Here is a 20,948-nt window from a genome sequence, read left to right as displayed (position 1 = left end):
GTTAAAAGTTCATCCCTTTTAGCCCTAATGTTTTCCCAATGGTCGCTTGTTGAGTTAATAGTTAAATAGCGGGCAGGAACGCTGTCCTTGCCTTTCATTTACCCTTCTGAGTAAAGCCAAACACATGTTCTCACATCAAAGAACTGAATTTACCCACTGACCCAGCAGTACAGTGAGATTACGGCAGCTGTGTGTGTGTTTGTGTTAATCCTGGAGCTGGCTATAGGAATATAGAATTGCTTAAATAAATAGTGTGTATATGTTTACACGTTAGTGATCATTCATGTCGAAAAGGCTCTTAACAAATACAGTAACATATACACTGAAATAATAACCATCACATTTTTTTAGATTTTCTTTTTTTTTTTACTCACCAGCTGTATACAGATTACAGTAAAATGCTACATGGCAATAGTGAGAGCAGAATTCCTTCACTGAAATGTTTGGATCTAATATTTAATTGTATAAAGGAGTACAAAAATAAAACTTTAGTTTCACAAATGGCAAAGGAACACATTTCCCAGGATTCAAAACGTAATTGAGCAAAACACCTTGAAAAAAAAAATAGAAACAATAAACATTAAAAAAAGAAGCAAAAGATATACTTAATGATCAGTTAGTAAATTCACTAAAAACATGAATACATCAGTTATAAAGTGCTTTGTTGTCTGTATGATGACTGTCGATGTTCACATCATCGGCTAGTTGACATTATTGTACTACGTTCTCCACTGCAGCGTCAGCACAGCGGTGACTTTCTGATGTGGTGACTGTTTTCCTCATTGTTGGGCGCCATTCTGTGGAATGGGCATTCACTCTTGGAGACCAAATCTAATGACCTTACACTGATATAGTTGGACCTCTAAAAACTCTGACTGTGAGCATCGCAATTTGTTCTCCGTGTCTCTTGTGTAGCCGACACAACATTGTGATTCCGGTAAATTTAAACCCATTGGCCGCTCAATTAAAACTGTTTGGGGACCAGATGTTCGGCTCTTCACAAAAGAATGAAACGGCAGACGCGGTTAACACAAGGTCGCATAATCTCAGCCGCAGAACAGCTCAGGAAATGCTCGAGCTCTTTCACCATCCTCATTTCCATCACAAAAACACTATAATTGCCATTTTTATTAGGATTTGCGCACATCTTATATTCAGTCTGGGGGCGGCTGGCTTTCCCTGAAATTCCTCATTGCCAATTAACTTGGGCTGACTTGTTCTTGAGAAAGCGAAACTATATATTGTTTATTGTTTCCTGACTTTTTAGAATCAGACAATCGGGATAAGCAGATCCCATGTTTAGGATTAGATAAAATAAATCCTTATTCTCTGGCTCAGCAGGCTATCGGCCTCCGCTGCTTACAAATATTGACTTGTGTTTTTGGGCAGAAATCCTCATGTTGACCTACATGCCCCTCTTAAACACCTTGACCCCGGGGTTTATGGGTTCCTGAATGACAGAGAGGCCAAGGGGACGACAGAATCTTCAAAAATAGCTTTTTACTATTTAAGTCCATTAACAAAAAAGTATATACAGTATGGTTAAAAAAAACAAACACATATAATTACACTTTGCATTAATAACGTCTTTTATATCTATAGAGGGGGGAGGGTGGTGAGGGTGGTGACGGTGGAGACGACGGTAGGACGGATGTTGAGTTGTGGGGTCGTTCCATGCACGAGGCTGCAGCTTGGTAGCTGGGATAAGTGCTGTACAACATACCAAATGGTCTCATATCACGTTTCATATCGGTTAAGATATTCCAAATCTTCAGTAATGTGTCGGTGGAATCTTCAGGTTTGTTAGTTGGCCTTTTTGGATTTCTTCATCCTGTAAAAGAAAATATCAATTTGAGAGGACTTTTAAAAGACAAACCTTGCTGTAGTTAACCATTCAAGGCAGATCTTGAGGTATATTTTGGTGTCTGTCAATGAAAAATAAGAATTAAAATGTCTTGAAGTGACAAAACAGAAGAAATATATAATTCGATATATGTCCAATTGGATTAGCAATTACTTGATTATAGAACAAAATACTGAAAATTAATGTGTGTTTGATTGTTAAAATGTTGAGAAGACACAGTTCCAGGTTGCGTCAAAGTACAGCTGCTGAGAGTTTGCTGGGTTTAAATGTTTTCGACTAGCAATTAAGATAAACTTTACTGATCCCATATACAGAAAATACACACCATTCCAGCTCAGGAAAAACAGCTAAATACGACACTTTCAATGTATACGTGAAAAGCTACATATCCTATCTTATCAGATCTAATTTTGTTTCGTTTCAGTTTTAAACAAAGACTTTATCATCTGAGTCCTTTTGACTACATATTCTACAAAAACACAGTGCAGTTGCATGGTGGCTCACACACACCACTGTAGTGTATATTAACCAAATAAACACTAGATCACGGGTGGTCTGTCCAGTTATTGACTCTGGAATAATACGCTGCCACATTTCAGTTTAGGAAGGAAAGTTACTATCTGTGTTGTTTAGTCTGATTTAGAGGACTGATTTAAATAACCAGCTTGTTAAAACTGTATCTGAATCTACAGTAAATAAGTTAAATGGCTCCTTCTCCATGACAGTGTGTGGAACAGAAAAACATATGAAGACTGATCTCTCATAAACATCCACGGTCTATTCTTCGCTGACGGTTTTATTTCACACCTCGAAAAGTCACAGGCTCCACAAACATTCCCGCCACAGACCGTCTGACAGCATGACTGCAAACAGATCAGCAGGTCGCTGTTGAAGCTGTCTGTCGGAGGCCGGATTGATTACAGGAGTGTGTTCAGTTTTCGTCACATGGTCATTATTTTACTTTCACATTTCTAAACTCTTTTATCTTCTGCCACAGTACCGTTCATCCTTTGTTTCTTTGCTTGAAAAGATGTAAGTATACAGAGATGGCAACTTGATCTCTTCTATAAACTTTATAGTGCCAGTTTGGTTTTTTTCACTTTTGTTTTTTTTTCCAGCATAGCGTCTCCTGCCTCCAAAAGGGAAGGAGACTGTTTATGTTGGCAGTCACATTTAGCTCAGCTTAAAATCAACTTAAAATGAATGCAATATTACTTTTTTTTACAATGCTGATGCACAATCAGATAAAAAATGAGACTATTTTAAACATTCTTCCCACTTATTTCATGATGAACGTCCAGTAAAAGTATTCATGTGCTCAAAGTTGACACCTCGGCCTGAACATAAGTGCAGGACGTCAACATAACATTAAAGGCATGTTCAAGAGTAATCCTCTTCTGCACACATGCATGATTAAATACAGAAGCAGAAATTAAACTTGCAAAGTGTTTGTATATCAACCCACATCAAACCAGTCGTTTTCCCCGTGGAAGGAGTTAATATACTTGCTCAGTCATGTACCAACATGTAAGAGTGTGAATTGCAATATGACTGTAATTAAGAGCTGCCACTCTCACACTTATCTGTTTCCAAGTCCACAATTTAGCTTTAGCAGTTTTTCATTTTGTACCTGAATGTTCTAAAATGATCACACATGGTTCCATAAAGTTACCTGTTGAAAAGGACTTAGCAGCAAACAACACCAGACTGATGTGTTTGTACTTACTTGTTAATGGCGTTCTTCAGGTACTGCTGCAGCCACCGGATCTCAGGGTTCACACACACTTCTTTGTTGCTCTTCAGTTTGGCGCTATTGAGGAAAAAGGGAACCATGTTTTTTTTTTTTATTTACATCAAGAAATATACCCAAACAGGGGATAAGAGAGTGAATTATGTAAAATTGGCTCCCCTGTGTTTCTTCAGAGTAGCTGGTGATCAAACAGGCTGAATCGACGCCCTGCTGTCAGTCTACCACACACTGGGCTCTTTTTCACAGAGGTATCTTAAGTAAGCAGTGACGCTTTGACCTCAATTTGGATGCTATCAAAGTTATTCATGGAAAAATGTGTATCTGCTCATACTTCACTCCTGATTGACGCACTAAATATTTGGGTAAGTTTTTCGGTCAATTAGACAACATGTTGCTGCAGGCTGGTTTTAATTCCAGCGTAACCCTGTGATTATTTGAAAAAGGGTCACCACTGGGTCAGATGTTTTTATGTGGGATGGCATAGTGCTCCATTCCTGTTTTTTAATAGCTGAAAAACTATTTTTCTCTGAATGTGTGTACATAAGTGTTTGCAATCTTGTTTTCCACTGCTAACATTAAAACAATCCGGTTTCTTTTCCGTTGTACCAAACCACACTGTGCTCATGTTGCCTCACACTTTCATCTGTAAATTCCCTCCACACAAGTTGTAGCAATAAACGAGATCAGACCTTCAGGTTGTACGCACAGTATGAGGGGGAAACACAGCCTGAAGAGCAAATGAAAAACAAACCCAATTACAAAAACCACAATTATTTCTTTCCGGTTTAAACCAAACACTGTCCAAGTTCAGCCTTCTTCTCAAGTTCACTCATACTCAAACGGGCCGCTTCCCGTGGATGTGCCAGTTGTAAAATCGTCTCGCTCGGCGTGAATGTGGGGAGACTGACAGAGGGGCGTGTGTGTACACATGCATGCACAAATCTTTTCTCTGGCCTGTCACACCTAGAAGATTGATGGTGAGAAATGTCCAACATGAAATAAACCTGTCTGTCCGTATAAAGCTGAGATAGAAAACCCACACTTGTGCATCTTTGAAAGGCTGCCTCTGAAATCAACGTAGAGAAAAAAAAAACAAAAACAATACTCACATCACTTGGAAGGGGCAGTTTGGTGTGTGGATGAATCTGAGCTCTCGGATGTAGCCTTTTGGGAGGTTGTTTACTGTTGAGCGACAGTAGCATCTCTCCACCAGGCTGATGGGTTTTGCTGAGAAAGCAAAGAAAGAGATAAGCATCAGCGACACAAAACAAAGCATGTTTACAGAAGGCAATAAAGCAGATCTGATTAAATTATTCTCTCCGGGAACTGAAAGATGGTTTTTTTGTCATTGCAGAAAAGAAAAATGAAATACTAATTTAACAGCAAGAAATATTGAGTCAATCAATACGTCAATGAACACAGCAAAAAGTTGAATGAAACATGCAGGAATGTCTGCCTGAATCTAGTCTGCCTTTTCCTTCTCTTTCTTTTTTTTTCTGGAAAAAGTCAGAGTCTGGCAATGGCATGAAACCCAAAGTGCTGACCAACACCTTAGGCACCATAAACACCTACTGCTGAGAAGATTATTATTTTTTTGGGCTCACATACAAACACTTAACACTTGTAGTCCTGAAGCACGCTCTGTCTGTCACGCACAACTGTCTGCTGTGTGGTCCCTAAACTTAAGGATGAATGTGCATACTTTCCATTACAAGCTCCGCTTTCAGGTTTCACAGAGATGTGTACGGTTGATTAATGAGGAAAAATAAATAGAAGCATGTTTTCTTTGTTTTTTCCCCCCACTCTCTCCTCTACATGACAACATTCTCTTTTCACCGAGGCCAACAATGCTGACAACAGCATAAAAAACTTTTTAGTGGTTTCAGAGCGAATACTGGTTATTGGGGAGGAGGAGAACAGACTTTCCTTTTCACAGCAGATAATTTAGAAGGAGACAGGCTACTATTCACATAAACAGACGATTGTGAGTAACTGATAAAGACTTAACTTGATGTTAATTATTTTTTTACACCTGAGCTGTATTATTATGGTAAAAGGACGTGACACCTTCGGGACACATGGCTGATGTCGCCGTGCAGACTAGCCAAGGCTCGCTCCTATGGATCCCTATGTGCATAATTAAAGGAAAACAAAAGGCTGAATAAATGCGGGTGTTGATCAGGGATGCATCTGGGGAATTCCTCCTACACCGAAAAGCACGTGTGGAGTCTGTTGGTGGTTTGCGCGCAGCCAAATGAATGAATGAATAAATAAATAGATAAATGTTTGTTTTTCCGTCACTTCTCGAAACACACATCTATCAGAATACCACGAGTGAAATTGAAAATCTAATACTGTTTATAAATTTACACTTTAAAGTGAAATTAATTATTTTAATTTAGTGGTAAATGAAATATTAGTATTTCTTGAAAATGGAAGATAATGAAAAATATTTAAATTAAAATATTTAAACGAGCTACTTTTGATTAAATTGTGAATAACCCTAAAAATGCAAAGTTAGTTCTCCTCTTTTTTCTTCTCAGAAATCGTTCAGAAAGATAGTAATTAATCAACAGCTGCGCAAATTCTGACATAACACCCTAATAATAAAAACTGAGAAAACAGCGAGTTACCTTGTGACGGAGGAGTGTAAATCACCACCGTGAGAGCAGCCGCGACTGCCAGGAGCTTCACGTCCATCGTGCGTAACTTTCACCGGGACTCAGTCCTGCTCGGATAAAGTCCAGAGGAGCTGTGACAGACGGCACGGTGACGGGGGGTTAAATTACACACAGCCGTCAAGTCAAAGAGAAAAACAGCACAACACTTCCTGTCTTTAGAAAATGAAGGTGCTTAAAGTACTTACCCATCTATAATAATATTAGTGAGGGATCATCTACCCATTCAAATACAATTTTGAAATATTTATTTATTTTAGGTATGTCTGTATCAGTCTTTTGTAATAATATTTTGAGTTGTTAATGCTTTTATTTTGAAATGTGTTTTCCGGTTGTGGAGGATTGCTTGGATGTGATTTCACTTGATGTTACTGAAGTGACCGCGGCGCGTCAAACAGTCGCTGCGACGCAGTTTTCCTTCAACACTTATTATTAGAAACATCACGTCTGAGCTCAGTATGTGGTCAGTGTATGTTTCTGCTCTTGACATTTAATTGCATTAAGTGGTACACCTAATTTACCACTTTTAATGAGGAGACCTATCTATGATCAACAGGGTTAGGGGTTTGAAACAGCAAGGCATTGTTGCAATGTTAGCTTTTTGTCTTGTCTCATGTCAGTTTCTTTGGCTCATATTAATAAATACAAAAAGAAGAATAAAAACACAGTGACTGGATATGAGTCAATGAGTATAAAGTGCTTTGCTGATTTTATGATTCCGGTAAGTAACTGTGGACTAGTTGTGGGAACAACACGCACCGGATTGTGTTTGGAAGAGAGTAAATTCTTCTCAGTTTAAGTGGATTCTTCAGCAATTGGCTCCACGCAGCTTGTTTAAAATTTCCATTTTGTGTGGACGTGCACGCGCGCACACACGCCCATGCCATTGTGTTTGGGAGCATTAGGATATTTAACAGGCTGCAGATGTGAAGCCAGTCTGCAGACTCTTGGCTTTTATCCTTTTATCGCAAAACTCCTACGTGCATGTTCATGTGTGAACATTAATGGGATTTCCATACTGTAGAAGTGGGTATATGTTGCATGCACGTGCATGTATGCCCCTTCAGTCAGACCCTTATGATGACTGTGTTTATACCTGAAACACTCTCCTAAACTATTGAAGTCCCTATTGAATAACTCTGCAATGTAGAGGCAGTTTTCAATGCTTTACTTTGAAGGTTTGAGGAAAAAAACTTTTATTTATGCAGACTGAGAATATGATTTGCAATATTTTTTTTTACAGTATCTAAAAGCAACATGAATAATGTGAATAAGTGGCTGGTTTTGTATTGCCAGTAGGTTTTTTTCAGTTATTGCAGACATATCCTCTCATCACACAACTGTGGGAAAGCAAACCACCTGCTGACAGCACGCTTTATCATGAAAATGAGCATGCAACAGAAAAGGGTACTTCAAGGAGAATAACAGTGTTTTTACTGCTGTGGTTTACTGAGGCGAACCCATATTGAATTTAAAGTACAAATGATATTTTCATGTAAGTCAAGAGGAAAGCAGCCTTCTCTTGGAGCATTTATGTTGTACATGTTCAAGAGGTTTTCTCACAACTAATATTGAACTTTTTTATTAAACACTCAGTGTTAATAATTTTGTCTTTGTCTGAAGGATGTGTTGCAGACTGTCTGTAGGTCGGATCTCGCGCGGACATTATTGATGAATCCATGGAGACCAGACAGACGCAGGAGACACACTCGGGGTAATATCGGCTGACAGCTGAAAAGACATATTTACTTCTCTCACAGGCCACAAAGGCCGACTCCGGGTGTGTGGTGTGTGTTTGAGGGGGATACATAGTCCAAGGAAAGGCTTGAAGATTGTGGTATGAAAGCTATACTTTTTGTGGAAGCTCCTCTCAGGTTGGAGTGCTTGAGGATTTCAGAGGGATTTGGATCCGATCATAAGAGCTTCCCTGCCTGCTCACTCACTCACTCACTCACTCACTCACTCACTCACTCACTTTACATTCACTTCTCTTCCCCAAAAAATTGACTTGCAAACCTGTACAAAAAAAAAAAAACGTGCGCAGGAGGGTTTGCGTAACCACACGTACAAATTAAAGTCATTTGTCCTTGACACATGCACGCCACACACGCATGAACACACACACACACATGCAGAGGAAAGTTGTAAATGAGCAGTGACCTATGACCTGTCATGGGAGGGAAGCCCATCCAAGTATTTCAACATTCCTGTCATAATCAGCAAGATTTACTTTCTTCTTCTGAGGTGAATGGACTGTAGTAAGTGTGGTTATATAAACACATTTGGCAGCCGCATTTCTAGTCCAATTGGTTTTTTTTTCTTTCTTTCTTTCTTGCGTTAACAAGTTGGCGCTCAGCGTCTTCCCAACATGAAACAGCTCCTCTCTCAGCTCAGGGAGTCGTTTACATAAACTGTTTATTATTGGGAAAACATTCTTCAGAAATAAAAGTGAAAGTATGTCTCATTCCAGTTTTCTGAAGTCTTTCGTCAACTCTTCTGTTGGTGGCTTGGGGATGATTGGGGTGTTTTTTTGTCTGTTCCGTTCACCTGTGCACGTCATGGGAGCCGTGCTGGAGTTCCTCTGTAGCCAATCTGTCCAGCTGTCTGCTTTGGGAGGTCTCGCTTCGGGGAACCATCTCCTCTTCTTCGCATGAATCATTTATTACTGCACTCTTAAAGAAAGTCAGAACTGCTGTTTTTCGTGTAAATCACCTGTCAGGTTATCCTATGAAGCTCTGAAATCATAGCAGGTGTCCTTCAGGGAGGATCAGTGAGATCCCTCTTGGTCCTTGAGGTCATTTTACTGCCATGAAATGAAATCTTTTTTTTTTTTTTTGCCAGTGTAAATAAGAGCAAAATGTGAACGCAAGAGTTTTGAAAATCCATGAAATTGATTAAATAAAGAAATTACTGATATATTCCGTGCATTTTATCTTCGGTTATCTTCACAGATAACGTGAGAGCTGATTCAGTTTATTTGTCAAGCATGTTTTGGAAACGTCTCCTCAAACTAAACGGTCACATTGTGCCATCTGAGACATGAATAATCTGCACGCTGCAGATGAAGAGCTGAAGAAATAAGAATCTGTCACATGCCAATTGATTGTTAAACATTCCTTTAACAACTATTCCCCTTCAAAAGGAGACCATGCGGCCCGGGGGGGGGGGGGGGGGGGGGGGCTGGAGTATGGATGGCTGAACGTATTATGGTGGAGTTGCCAGTTTCCATAGATCAGACTTGGTTTGAGAACGTACAGGCAACTGGTTCCAGTGGGGAATCTGCCAGCGCTCTATTGAGGCTCTGTAAGGCTGAGGGCCTGCTGGCTCAGCCTTTTGTCTGGCTTCCTCTACATCCTCCAGAGAGTCACGAGCTCTGCGCCTCCACACCGGCATATGGACCACCTCACCGGCCTGTCGACAGAGTCTTTAGCCATAGATGTTCAATCAAGGACAGACAAAGAATCAGACAATACCGCCATCGTCTCTGGTAAAAACAAAAAGAAAAACTTGAAATAGGCTACTTAAATCTTAACTTTTATTGTTTTACAAATTTGACTTAAAATGCTATTTCTTGTGTTACATAGAATAATATTGTTCATTTAAAAAAGGGGGAATGGGATGTCTGGTCCTCCCTCCTATTTTTCATTAAAACAGATATTTGTTCATTCTGATAGATCCTCTGAGAAAAACAAATAATTGGAAACAATTTCTATATTTTTAATTAAAAAAGACCCTTGTTGGCCTGAATGGTCATGTGGCTTCTCCTCACAGCAAGAAAATCTATGGAGTATACATGTTCTCCCTTTGTGTCCCCCGGTTTTCTGTCACTCTCAAGAACATGCTCTGCATTTGAAGTTAGGCAGTGACTTTGTATTGCCTGTAGCGTTGCAGCTGATGGATGGTATTTGAGGACACCCCCCCCCCCAAAAAAAAAAAAAAGGTTTGTCATAACTTTAGCTGTCTTTGATTTTCCTGCCACCCATGACATGGACCAAACAACCCTGAATGACTCGACTCACGAGGCACAAGAGACGAATATAATGCTATTAGAGTAAAGCGGGGTTTGGATTATGATGAACTATGAAAACACATTTCTTCTTATAAAACTGCTCACTTCATTTAAACTATGGATTGAGAAATGAAACAAATATCAGATGTGTTGGTTTTTTTTTATGATTTCAGCTGTGAATTCGTCCCAGAATGAGCCACATGAGCCGCAGCTGGCGTGGAGTGGGTTGGTGGTGAATCCATTGAGTCGGACACCTGGTGCTCTCCGGCCACGGGAACCAAACCCTCTCAGCTGCTTCTGTGATGTTGCCCCGGAGCGGCTGAGAGCCAGAGACACATTGACCGTTCAGGGTAACAACGCTGAACCTTTTTTTTTTTTTTTTTTTTTTTTTTTTTTTTAAAGTCTAGAGCAGTGATGTACTGTTGTCATGCAGTCACGGTTTTCAGAAAATTGAAGGAATTTCACTGTTGTATATCATCTTTAATTCTTCCTTGGAAAATAATCCAGAATACATTTTTCAGTGATTCAAACACATCTGCGATTCACTTTCCATCATTTAGAGCAGATAAGTCATGAAACCAAATACTGCAGCGTAGGTTTGCAGAAAACGTTCTTGATTTGCTAAACAGATCGCCTTGCTGTTGTTGCTTTGCTGCAATTTCTCAACTGCGTGAGCCGGAATCAGTGAACCACGGACTTGTATATGTGGACACTTTTGTCGTTACTGTGTTGCAACTGTACATAAACACGCAGTAAATGCCAGAACAGATACACGTATGCAAACTCACTTTTTCTCGTAAGCAAAATCTTCTGCAGTTTATTTTGTCACTGAAACTGAAAACCACAACACAAACAGTATGCCGCTGCTTTCGCTCTCGCCGCATGTATAGTCCTCGACCGAGACGCTGACATGTAATCCTTTCCTACATTCGATTTGATTTCTATTCCTGTTTCTTGTAGCATCTTTGGCTTTGACATTAGTCAACACACCCTCACACAGTCGATCTTCTTGGCTCGCCCTTAAAACCTGATTCGTTTGAGTGATAAAAAGCCTAAAAGACACATGGTGTCTGTTAATATTTCATTAGTCATCTGTGCCTGTGTGTCAGTGTCAGTGTTATCGAGGGTACTGATTACGTCTGTCATCGAGCTGGTATGAGGCCGTGTACTTAGTGACGCTCGGACATTAATCACTTTCTTGAGTTTGGGTTAAATTAAGGTGAATAACAATGAGAGCTTAAAAAAAACAGGTAAACAAAATAAGGAACTCGTTTTCCTTAGCATACAAAAGTTAACCAATTTAAATTGATAACTTTTCTATTTTATTTCAAACAGCTGTTAGAATCTGGAAAACTTTTTTTTGTTTGAATTCTTGAGCCTGATGATATTAGAAAAACACATTTATCCTCACAAAACCCAACAACCCACACAGCCCATGCTCAGCCACAGAGTTTACTTTTTTATTTACAATATAAAAAATAACAAAAATGATATCAGGTTGTGATTCTGGCTGAAGGAAACAAAAACAGTAAATATTCTTCAATATTAATACATGAATTGTCCTGAGCTGTAACCCACCCCACACACACACACACACACACACACACACACACACACACACACACACCCCGCTGTTATTTGAGGGTGACGGTAAGATCCAAAGCTCAGGCTCCCATAGAGATGTGTTTACTTTTTGGAATGTATATTAGCGTCCAATCAAAGACTGTGGAAAACGATATCAGCTGACAAAGAAAACACCACTCCGTCCATTAGTCAGCTGAACCTGCAGATTGAACAGATTAGAAATAATTACTCATGAAGCAATCAATACAGAGTGCAATTCCTAGCGCACAAATGTACTAAATGCACTGGACATATCACGTTTCCTCGGCTGATTAGTTATCATGGAATCGTTAGGTAGTTTTAACAAAAGCACTTTACCCCAAATTTTCTCTCAATCTTGCCCTCTTTCTCTTTACCGCTTCTTTTTCGGGAACAGCTCCCCTCCGCAGGTCTTTCTATTCTCAGTCCTTCACCGAGTCGTAACGCTGCAGCTGCCGTCTCTTTATTGCTTCTTCTTGCCCAGGTCATTACGTAAAACACTTAAAGAGCATCTTTAAGAGAAAGTTCAGGCTACAGCTGCCACTCAGAATGATAAAGTAGCTTAACATGACTGTCACTTTTATGGCTTCTCTTTGTAACTTAGCAGTCTGTAATCGTCAGCAGCCATGTTGTTCGCTGCGCTCGGAGACAGGTATGGAGTTGCAATCAGAGGCCTATTAATCAGAGCGGGAAAACGACGCCAGCAGTGGAAGTGAAGACAGAGTATCTTGTCCCCTCGCACTTGAGCAAATGCAAGATATTGTTACATGCTATTCATCCTGGACGGAGCCTTTGAAGTGAATCCCCAGCTGAGAAATGTCGGGTGATTTTTCATGACGGCATAAATGATCATGAAAGGGATTATGTGTCCACTCGCGAACCGCGGTACACAGAATCACATGCGTGTGTGTGTACGTATGCATTACGTATGCAAAGTTTAAAAATGTAGGGTGTAGAGAAAGAGATGTGGAGATATCAAACTTCCTGGAAATCACTCTCAATTCTCTCTCATTCTCTGTGTGTGTGTGTGTGTGTTTACACAGTGGTTGGTTGCCCTGCAGTTATTTGCTTCTGATCCTCCGCAGTTTTTAATAGGCCGAGTGATCCCAGAGACGTCTGCTCGGCTCGCTGACAGAAACATTCAAACGTCACTGAGGACCACAGCGGGCGCCAAATGCAGGATGTGGAGGAAGAGGCCGAGCGAGAGGGGAGCAAACAGGAAATATAGAGTCAACGACAGGTAAAAGAGAGCGGGGATGAGAGGAGAGGGACAGATGATGCAGAGGAGAGCCAAAGTAACTGGAGGTGAGGAAGAAAAATGAGTGGCCAGCGAAGGGCCTGCTTCCAGAGCTGGCTTTGATTATCGACTGTAACCATGTTCTGTTTCTCATTAACTCACCACAGCGTGGAGGTGAAGCCGAGCGAGAGAGAGAGAGAGAGAGAGAGCGAGAGAGAGAGAGAGAGAGAGAGAGAGAGAGAGAGAGAGAGAGAGAGAGAGACATGCCTTCTTCTCTAAGTACAATGAATCTAAATTCATCTTCTGTGGGTCCACCTCAAAAACTAGTCATCATAATTCACAAACAGCTTCTGATGTGAATGGTGCTTCCATTCTGGGCTTCATGCTTTTTACTTGGGTAAATTATGTGCGAGAGGATGAAGTGATTTTCAGGACGGGGTGAAAGGCCTTGCTTTCATCAAATGCGCTGGTATCTTAATCAATGAGGCAAAGCAGAAGGAATGACAAGGCCATAAATCTTTATATGTCTCTGCTCACTGCTCAGTTGTCATCTTGCGTGGATGGAAACGTTACAAGAAAGTTCAGGTTTAACCAGTCGTATTTCCCATCAGTATTTCTATTCTGTGCAATCTATAGGTCGTACTGTCTTTGGCCTTTTCCTCTCTGTGGAGTCGAATTAAAGAAAGGCATAATCACAGTCTGTAGCAAACAGATGTTATTCATATACTCATTATTTCAGAACTGAGTGGGTTTTACAGCAAGCATTCCCAGCAGTCACCTTCTCAGAGAAGTACAAATGCTGAAGGAGGTCGGGAATCCCCATCTGGGACAGTGTGCATCTGGCGACAAGTTTTATTTCAACTGGAGAGCGATGTGATGGTTCAGCTGTCTCCATTTCTTCTTGGATTTTTTTTTTAAAATCAAACACTATTCCCAGGGTCACATTAGTTATCAGAAAAGTGTGCACACATTTTCGACACAGAGATATGCTGTCCTTCTCTCTGTGTTTTGTGTGTTGACTTCAGTGTGATTTGGCCTCTTATCTTTAGACTGCTGTCCATGAGGAGGACAGTTTGGAGGAACCACAGTTAGCTGGGGGTGGGGTTCTTTCAGTAATTCTTTTGCTTGCATTCCTTACGATATACAATTATTTTCATACAAGTATTCATAATAAATAAAATGTGGCATTTAAAACTTAACATTTATTAATATTTTTTTGAAACAATTGGAATGAAAACAAACTGAAATAGCTACATACTCTACAAGAAACAACCAGAAAAATAGCAAGTGCAACAGTTACAGGCCTAAAGGTAAAGACCCTATAGCTTATTTCCATTTACAGATAAAATAATCTATTAATGGTTGTTGGATCCTTATAACTGTCAACAGAAAGTTTCTTTAGGAGTTCCACATCAAGTTGAAACTAAAAGTCCAATGTTCTTCTTTTACATGTGTAAAATGGCAAAATGATTTGTGCCCGTGCGTCACTGCCTTCATACTTTAGTCTGTTACGCTGACATGGTTTTTAAGCTGAATGTGCTGTGGAGGAGAGTGCATGCTGTTTGTTTCATGCTGGAGGTTTTTAAGCCAAACAATGATGAAATGTGTTTAAAACTGCTAAAATAATTATTTGTGTTCCTCATAATGAGTTTGGTCTGGTTAGATCATTCATTGTCTTATGTTTTCAGAGTTGCTCACGAATGCCTTCATAAACTGTTCACACAAGCCTTCTGAAGCTTTTGTTGTCCCAATGTCCCACACATCTGCAGCCTTGTGTCCAGGGGATCGTTGTTTCTGTTGTCGTCCAGGTTCTGCTGTCAGTTAGTCGAACAACTATAATTCCTGTAACTTAAACCTAAAAATAAATGACAATGTACGCCTTGTGCACATGTTCATCAACCATAACCAAGAGAAAAGTTTGCTTTACATGCAAAACAAACAAGTGGAAAAGATGATGTTGTCTAAGCTCTGCTGTTAACTTTAACTCAGCTGAAGATGGTTCATGTTTTTGCTTATTTTTAGTTCGACTCAAAAACAAATGTTTGAAATACAAAATCGAAGTTTGTTTGAAAAGCTACTGAAAGCTTCGCAGCCTGACTTTGATTTAAGTCATGAGCGGATCGTTGTGTTGTGATTCCTCGTTTCTTAGAAGCGCTGCATTGGAGGTGAAGAAGCCAAAGTTGTGATGCGTGATTCACAGACCCACAAAATAACACGCTAACCAGAAACACAGCTGGTTAAAATCAACTAAAAATCTCTTTTAAGACTGTTCCACATCTTATTTGTTGTCGTGGAAAAAAAAGTCATCGTTCAACAAACGGCAAAACTACACATTTAATGGGTCAGGCGTTTGGAAGAGATTGAAAACATTTCCAGGAACTTTTAATGAACTTGTGACTTTTAATTCACCACAACCACTCTGTCATTTTGTTCACCAAAAGACAGAAAAAAAAAGTCTCCCATTTGAATCAAAACTGTTTTGTTTGTAGCTACAAACCAGGACTAATTCATCTGTCAAGCAGCCTGATCTCATAATTTCCATCCAATGCTGTGATGTAGAGCTCAATCTCTTATTCACATGGCATTTACATTATGCTTTAAGTCAAGTTGTTCATGGCTGAAGTATTGCCTATAGTCTGCAATTTTTTTTGCATATCTCCTTGAAGTCTTCATTGAAAAAGCAGCGATGCGAGTGGAAGCTGGTCCTGAACACGGACCAAAACAGGACAGGCAGTGGAATAATGGGTGGTCTTTGATGTAGCCACATGAACCACTACAAGTGCTCTTTTCAACTTTCTCCACATGTGGCCTAAACACTTGAGCAAACCTGACCAGTGTTTTTTATGTTTTAAAGGTCATAAAATGCTGGTGTGTTGCACACATTGCGCAGGAGAGACCAGGTTCTGCTGGTTGAAGCAGGTGCTGCAAAAAAAAAAAAATGCGAGGAAGCGCGACAGCAGTAATTCAACTTTCACTGCAAGGGAGTTAATAGTTTTTGTTGCAGCAGAGATACAGCTGCAGGATCAGACATGTACTTAACCAAACAGAAATAAGCTGTGGTGGTGGAAAGAGATGCCAATACCATAAAAAGGAGAAAACGACAGATGAAAAATTGCCAAATGTCTGTTTATGGCTCTCTGAGGCCACAATGGGAGAAATCCAAACGTCATGTCTTTGGTGTTGCGCTCTGGGCTACGGGAGAAGGCAGTGCCAACACCGTGAGGTTTAGAAGGTCTAGCAGCTTGTTCACAAATTCACCCCTTGTCCTCTCCGCCCCTTTCCTCTCCTCTCATCCCCTCTCGTCTCCTCTCCTCATCCATCTTCTCCAAATTGTTCTCCAGCGACAATGACTTCACACTCCTGTAACGGCCTGCTGGCCACACTCAAATGAGGGATTATCTTGCTCATTGCTCGTAGGAAGGCACATGCATTTGTGAGCGAGCTGGTATCAGTGTGTGTCGCTGAGATTTAGTTGAAAAAAGACTAGAGCTTCTTCTCTCATCTAATTTTAAAATATTGAGCTAACATTGAAACTATACACCCATCTAGGTGTTTTGTCTTCTTTTTAAATGTCAACAAGTGTTTTCATGAAAATCTGTTTTGCTTATGATGTACAGCAGCACACATCCCACTCAGACTTTCATTATTTACCTTTTAAAGGAATTGCAAGCATTGGGATAACAGATGGAAATGATGGCACCATTTCAAAGTTAATAAATAACATTTAACAGGAAAGTTTACTCTGCAGATTTTTTAATTATAACTGTCACAATTGTTTCGTTTGTTATCTAATGACATTTTCCACATATATTTTACAAATCATCAGACTTAAAACACATTGCTGATAACTGTAGTTAAAATCGTGTCTGTTGTCATCTGAGTTTCTTTTTTGAAGAAGAAGAATTTGCATCATTGTAGTGAAAGAGAGCGCGGTTCTCACTGGCGCTCCCTCCGGACTCTTACCAGACTGTTAACCCCAGACTCCCCAGACAAAAGCACCTTTGTATGGGAGAGCTGTACATGCTCTGAAAAGGTTTCAGGAGGTGAATGTGAAATAAGGTTCTCCCTTTTCCTTCTTTTTCAACAATGTCTTTCACTTCCTCGCTTTACAAATGCATGGCTGCTGCCATTAACGGCAAATCAAAACCATTCAAGAGGTGTATAATGGTCAAGAAGCTGTGATAATCCACTGTTCAGATCTCTGCTGGCTGTTGAAATCTGAGCTCGCTCGGACTGGAATTGTGTGTCTTTCTTGTGAGATGGTGTAGCAGCTTTTCAGCAAACGTGGCTTTCACTCGAATCCTATTAAAGAGGACGGAGAGAACAGAAATACAGAGGCCAATCAGCGAGGCGTACTTCCGCCTTCCCTCCATTTACCCTCTTCAAGCGAGCTCATTATGTTTCCTTTTCAGTCATAACACTCAGTAATACCCACATCGGCAAAAACCATGTCTTTATTTATTATGTGGTGATTGTGTGAAGCTGGTTAAAAACAGGGTTTACTTGGCTGATACACAATGATTTTTTCTTTCTTTCTTTTTTTTTTTTGTCTAAAGAGGTGTCGAGCTGCCATTTTTGGGAGAAGTTAACTTGCAGGGGTCAGTAACGATGTTGAGAGATTTCTAACAAGAAACCCTGCAGCGCACATAAACACATTTAAACGCCTGCCAAATGCCTTCCCTTCCGGACCTCCCCAACAATTATAGCAGGTCTCCAAATTTAAGTAATGGTTGAGGAATAAGAGCTGCTTTTTTTTTTTTTTTTTTTTTTTTTTTTTTTATGTATCACTGGGAAAGGCGTTGTGGCACGTGGTATTAGTCAAAAATCTGTACTCGCGGAGTGAATTAAGAAACTTTAGATGTAATTTATTTTGTAAGTACTCCTGTCCATACGTTACTGAGCTCTGCAGCCTGCATCCTTTGAGACGAGCCTTGCTCATTTGACATCAGTGCTATCAGGCAGGGTTAGTTCGCAGGTCCGTGTCGTGCTGTCGCTGTGATAAGAGATGTCTTGTTCCCAGGTCTGCCCCAGCCAGACCCCTGGATACCCACAGTGTGACCACAGAGACCTTCCGACCCACAGGGGGTTGCTGGCGCTATCTCAAACCTTATAAAACTTGATAACCTAAAGGAGAGGCCAGAGGAAAGAGGGGGGGCTTTCATTCTGACACACAGATATAGATGCTGTAAAAACATTAGAGGGGATGAAAGGGGTTTTGCGTTGCAGAGCGGGGCTGATTCTGCGACTCTCTAATTGACTGTGAATCAAAGGACGCAGGGGAACCACGGCTGAGTGACTGGAAAGTATGGCGGCTATACTGTGTGTTGTTTTTTTGTTTTTTTCTAAATTAGAAGCAAAATAGATGAAATTATTAAGGAATCTGTGCTGCTTACTTTGGCACCAACTCCAGCTTGAGGTCAAAATTAGGGGAGGGGTGTCAACTTTCTTTGCTTGCATACATCACTTCTGATTAGCTTTTTCTTTTTTTTTTTTAGATGAAACCAGGAAAGTAAAAGCACCATATGTTAGCAAAAACCTCTATATTTCTTTGAGTTGCTTGTGCATCTTATACCAGTGGATCCGGTGGCAGATTTGTGGCACATTCAGTTTTCCAAATGCTTCACTGATGCTAGTTTCAGTGTTGAGGTTTCAGGCCCAGCTTCAGCTTTGGAGAGTCATCATACCACCCTCAAAGAACACACACTTGGCAAATTCAAAATTACTTCTCAAGTGTATTTCTTGAATGAAGTGAGATGAGGCAGTAATGTTACTCACACGTCTGCTAAATGTAATGATGGATCTGTCAGCCAGTTCGCTTGGTTCAAAGAGGAAAGATCAAAAAAAGACTGATCCGGTTGGCTGCCTGTCAAATATGTCCTCTGCCAGTCAGCAAGTGTCAGCTGGGCAGCTCCTCACAATACCGGCCTGTATAGAAACTCAGAGGATGGTTGGATGGACAAATGAGAGAGAAAAAAAAGTCTTGCTGTCAATGCCTTTAGAGATGTCTCATATCTGCTCCATCTTGTTTTGACAGTGGCTTTCGTTTTACATGTCAAAATCTTACAGATTGCAAAAGCAGCAAATTCTAATAAAGTATTTCCAATAAAACGGATAATAAGAGAACAAAAAATGCCATCATTTACACTTCTCAAGCATGAAAGAACCGAGTCATCAATCACCAAACCATTGATTTTAACCATCTTTAAGGAAATATCTTCAAATAATTTACGTCCAATTCATCAAGATAATCAATGATCTTTGTTTTTGAATGAAATCATCTGAATTAGAATAATCAGAATATTTTATTCTTTTTTTCCAGCTTTTAAATATTTGGGACGATTATGAAATACCTTTATGGTGGTTTTCATTCATCAGCATCAATACAGTAGAGCAGGGTTTCCCAACCCTGGTCCTCAGGGAACACTATCCTGCATGTTTTGGATGTTTCCCTCTTCCAACACACCTGATTCACATGACCAGCTCGTTATCAAGCTCTGCAGAAGCCTAGTAACAATCCTGATCATTTGGATCAGGTGTGTTGGAAGAGGGAAACATCCAAAACATGCAGGATAGTGTTCCCCGAGGACCAGGGTTGGGAAACCCTGCAGTAGAGAACACACTGCTGTGTGTCGCTGTATAATTGTACATTTTCTTTGGATTGTTTTAGATTGAAACAAAACTTTTACGAAGCACAAAGGAGCTTTTCTTATGAGCAGTGTTTGTATATTCTATTGTTTTGATCTATATATGTGTGCCACTCCTCCCCCTCCCCATATCCCCACCCTCTCTCGCTCTCTTAGGTTTTCACATACCTACCTGGTGTAAAAATAAGAGCTTGGTCGCTTTATGAGGGGTTATGTACCAGACCATTTCTTGACCTGCAGTAAATGTCTGGGTGAATGCCTCAAGCCTTCACAATAAGCCGAGCTGCCCAACTGCCATCTGCGATTTTATATTTAGCAGAGAGACACATATTTCACCCTGATTCAAAATGTGGAGTTCCTCTTTTATGACTTTTCCAATAGACTTCAAAATTACTGTATCATTCAATCCTCAAGAAACAATCTTGAAGATATAAAAGCATCATTACCATATCTCTGTATTCCATCAAAATACACACAAACGTTATTCTATGGCTACCTCTGGAAGAGATTATGTTTTCCCTGCTCCCAGATCCATGTCTGTGGTTGAGGTTCTACATGGCATTCCCTATTGTCTTGAAATATTAGGTGCCCCCCTGACGTATTTTATTTCTAACGTTTGAACTTTATCTGCATTGGCTTGCGTGTCAGACTCTGCCACAGGGTTTCAGTATGAAATGAAAGCTATACTCCCTGTGGGTAGTTCACTCATATTTGTGCAGCTGGGCCGGGCTGCGTGGAAAGGCTCAAAGACGTATTTGGACAACCAAACAATGTTAATTTGAAACCTATTAACATTCTGCTTCAGTTCGGGTTGAGGAAGATATTTTCAACACTTAACAAGCACAGAGAACAGCATTTGTTTCCTGTTGAGGTGGCTTGACTTGCATTTTCATCCGTGAAATCTCAATCACCACGGCGGACCCCACCGCTCGAAGTTCGAGGATAACATGCAGGATGAAAAACAAAAAAAAATTCAGATTTTGTGTTGTTCTCCCACATTTAAATGTTCCCATACATGTCGAGCCGTGTGTGTTTAAGTATCTGAGACAGTATTATCTTTTGGGGGTGTCATGTTATTTTGTTGGAGGTAATTATTTTTTTTTCCTTTAATTGAATTTGTCTGGGGGCTTTAATGGGCTGATGGATCCTGATGGATTTGGCTGG

The 20,948-nt window shown here is 40.3% G+C and overlaps 1 protein-coding gene across 1 annotated transcript; it reads right to left on the bottom strand.

The window, feature by feature from the left end:
- Window positions 1–258: 258 nt before the first annotated feature.
- cxcl12a (chemokine (C-X-C motif) ligand 12a (stromal cell-derived factor 1)) lies at window positions 259–6,448 on the bottom strand. Its single transcript, XM_030106651.1, has 4 exons — window positions 6,248–6,448; window positions 4,724–4,841; window positions 3,591–3,674; window positions 259–1,831 (listed from the first exon to the last, which is right to left on the bottom strand). The coding sequence occupies exons 1-4, from the start codon at window positions 6,312–6,314 to the stop codon at window positions 1,804–1,806; spliced, it is 297 nt and encodes a 98-aa protein (XP_029962511.1). The 5' UTR covers window positions 6,315–6,448; the 3' UTR covers window positions 259–1,803.
- Window positions 6,449–20,948: the final 14,500 nt, after the last annotated feature.

Source organism: Salarias fasciatus, chromosome 13, assembly GCF_902148845.1.
Source record: "Salarias fasciatus chromosome 13, fSalaFa1.1, whole genome shotgun sequence".
Lineage (NCBI taxonomy): Eukaryota > Metazoa > Chordata > Actinopteri > Blenniiformes > Blenniidae > Salarias > Salarias fasciatus.
The sequence above is the reverse complement of the archived record's forward strand: the minus strand, read 5'-3'. Positions and strand labels throughout refer to the sequence as shown.

Excerpts from the sequence above, each read along its gene's own strand:
- cxcl12a (XM_030106651.1), bottom strand. The coding sequence starts at position 6,314 with ATGGACGTGAAGCTCCTGGCAGTCGCGGCTGCTCTCACGGTGGTGATT. Across the intron at positions 4,842-6,247 it reads TTACACTCCTCCGTCACAAG|CAAAACCCATCAGCCTGGTG; the intron begins GTAACTCGCTGT and ends TTGCTTTCTCAG. Across the intron at positions 3,675-4,723 it reads AACTGCCCCTTCCAAGTGAT|CGCCAAACTGAAGAGCAACA; the intron begins GTGAGTATTGTT and ends TTTCCTCAATAG.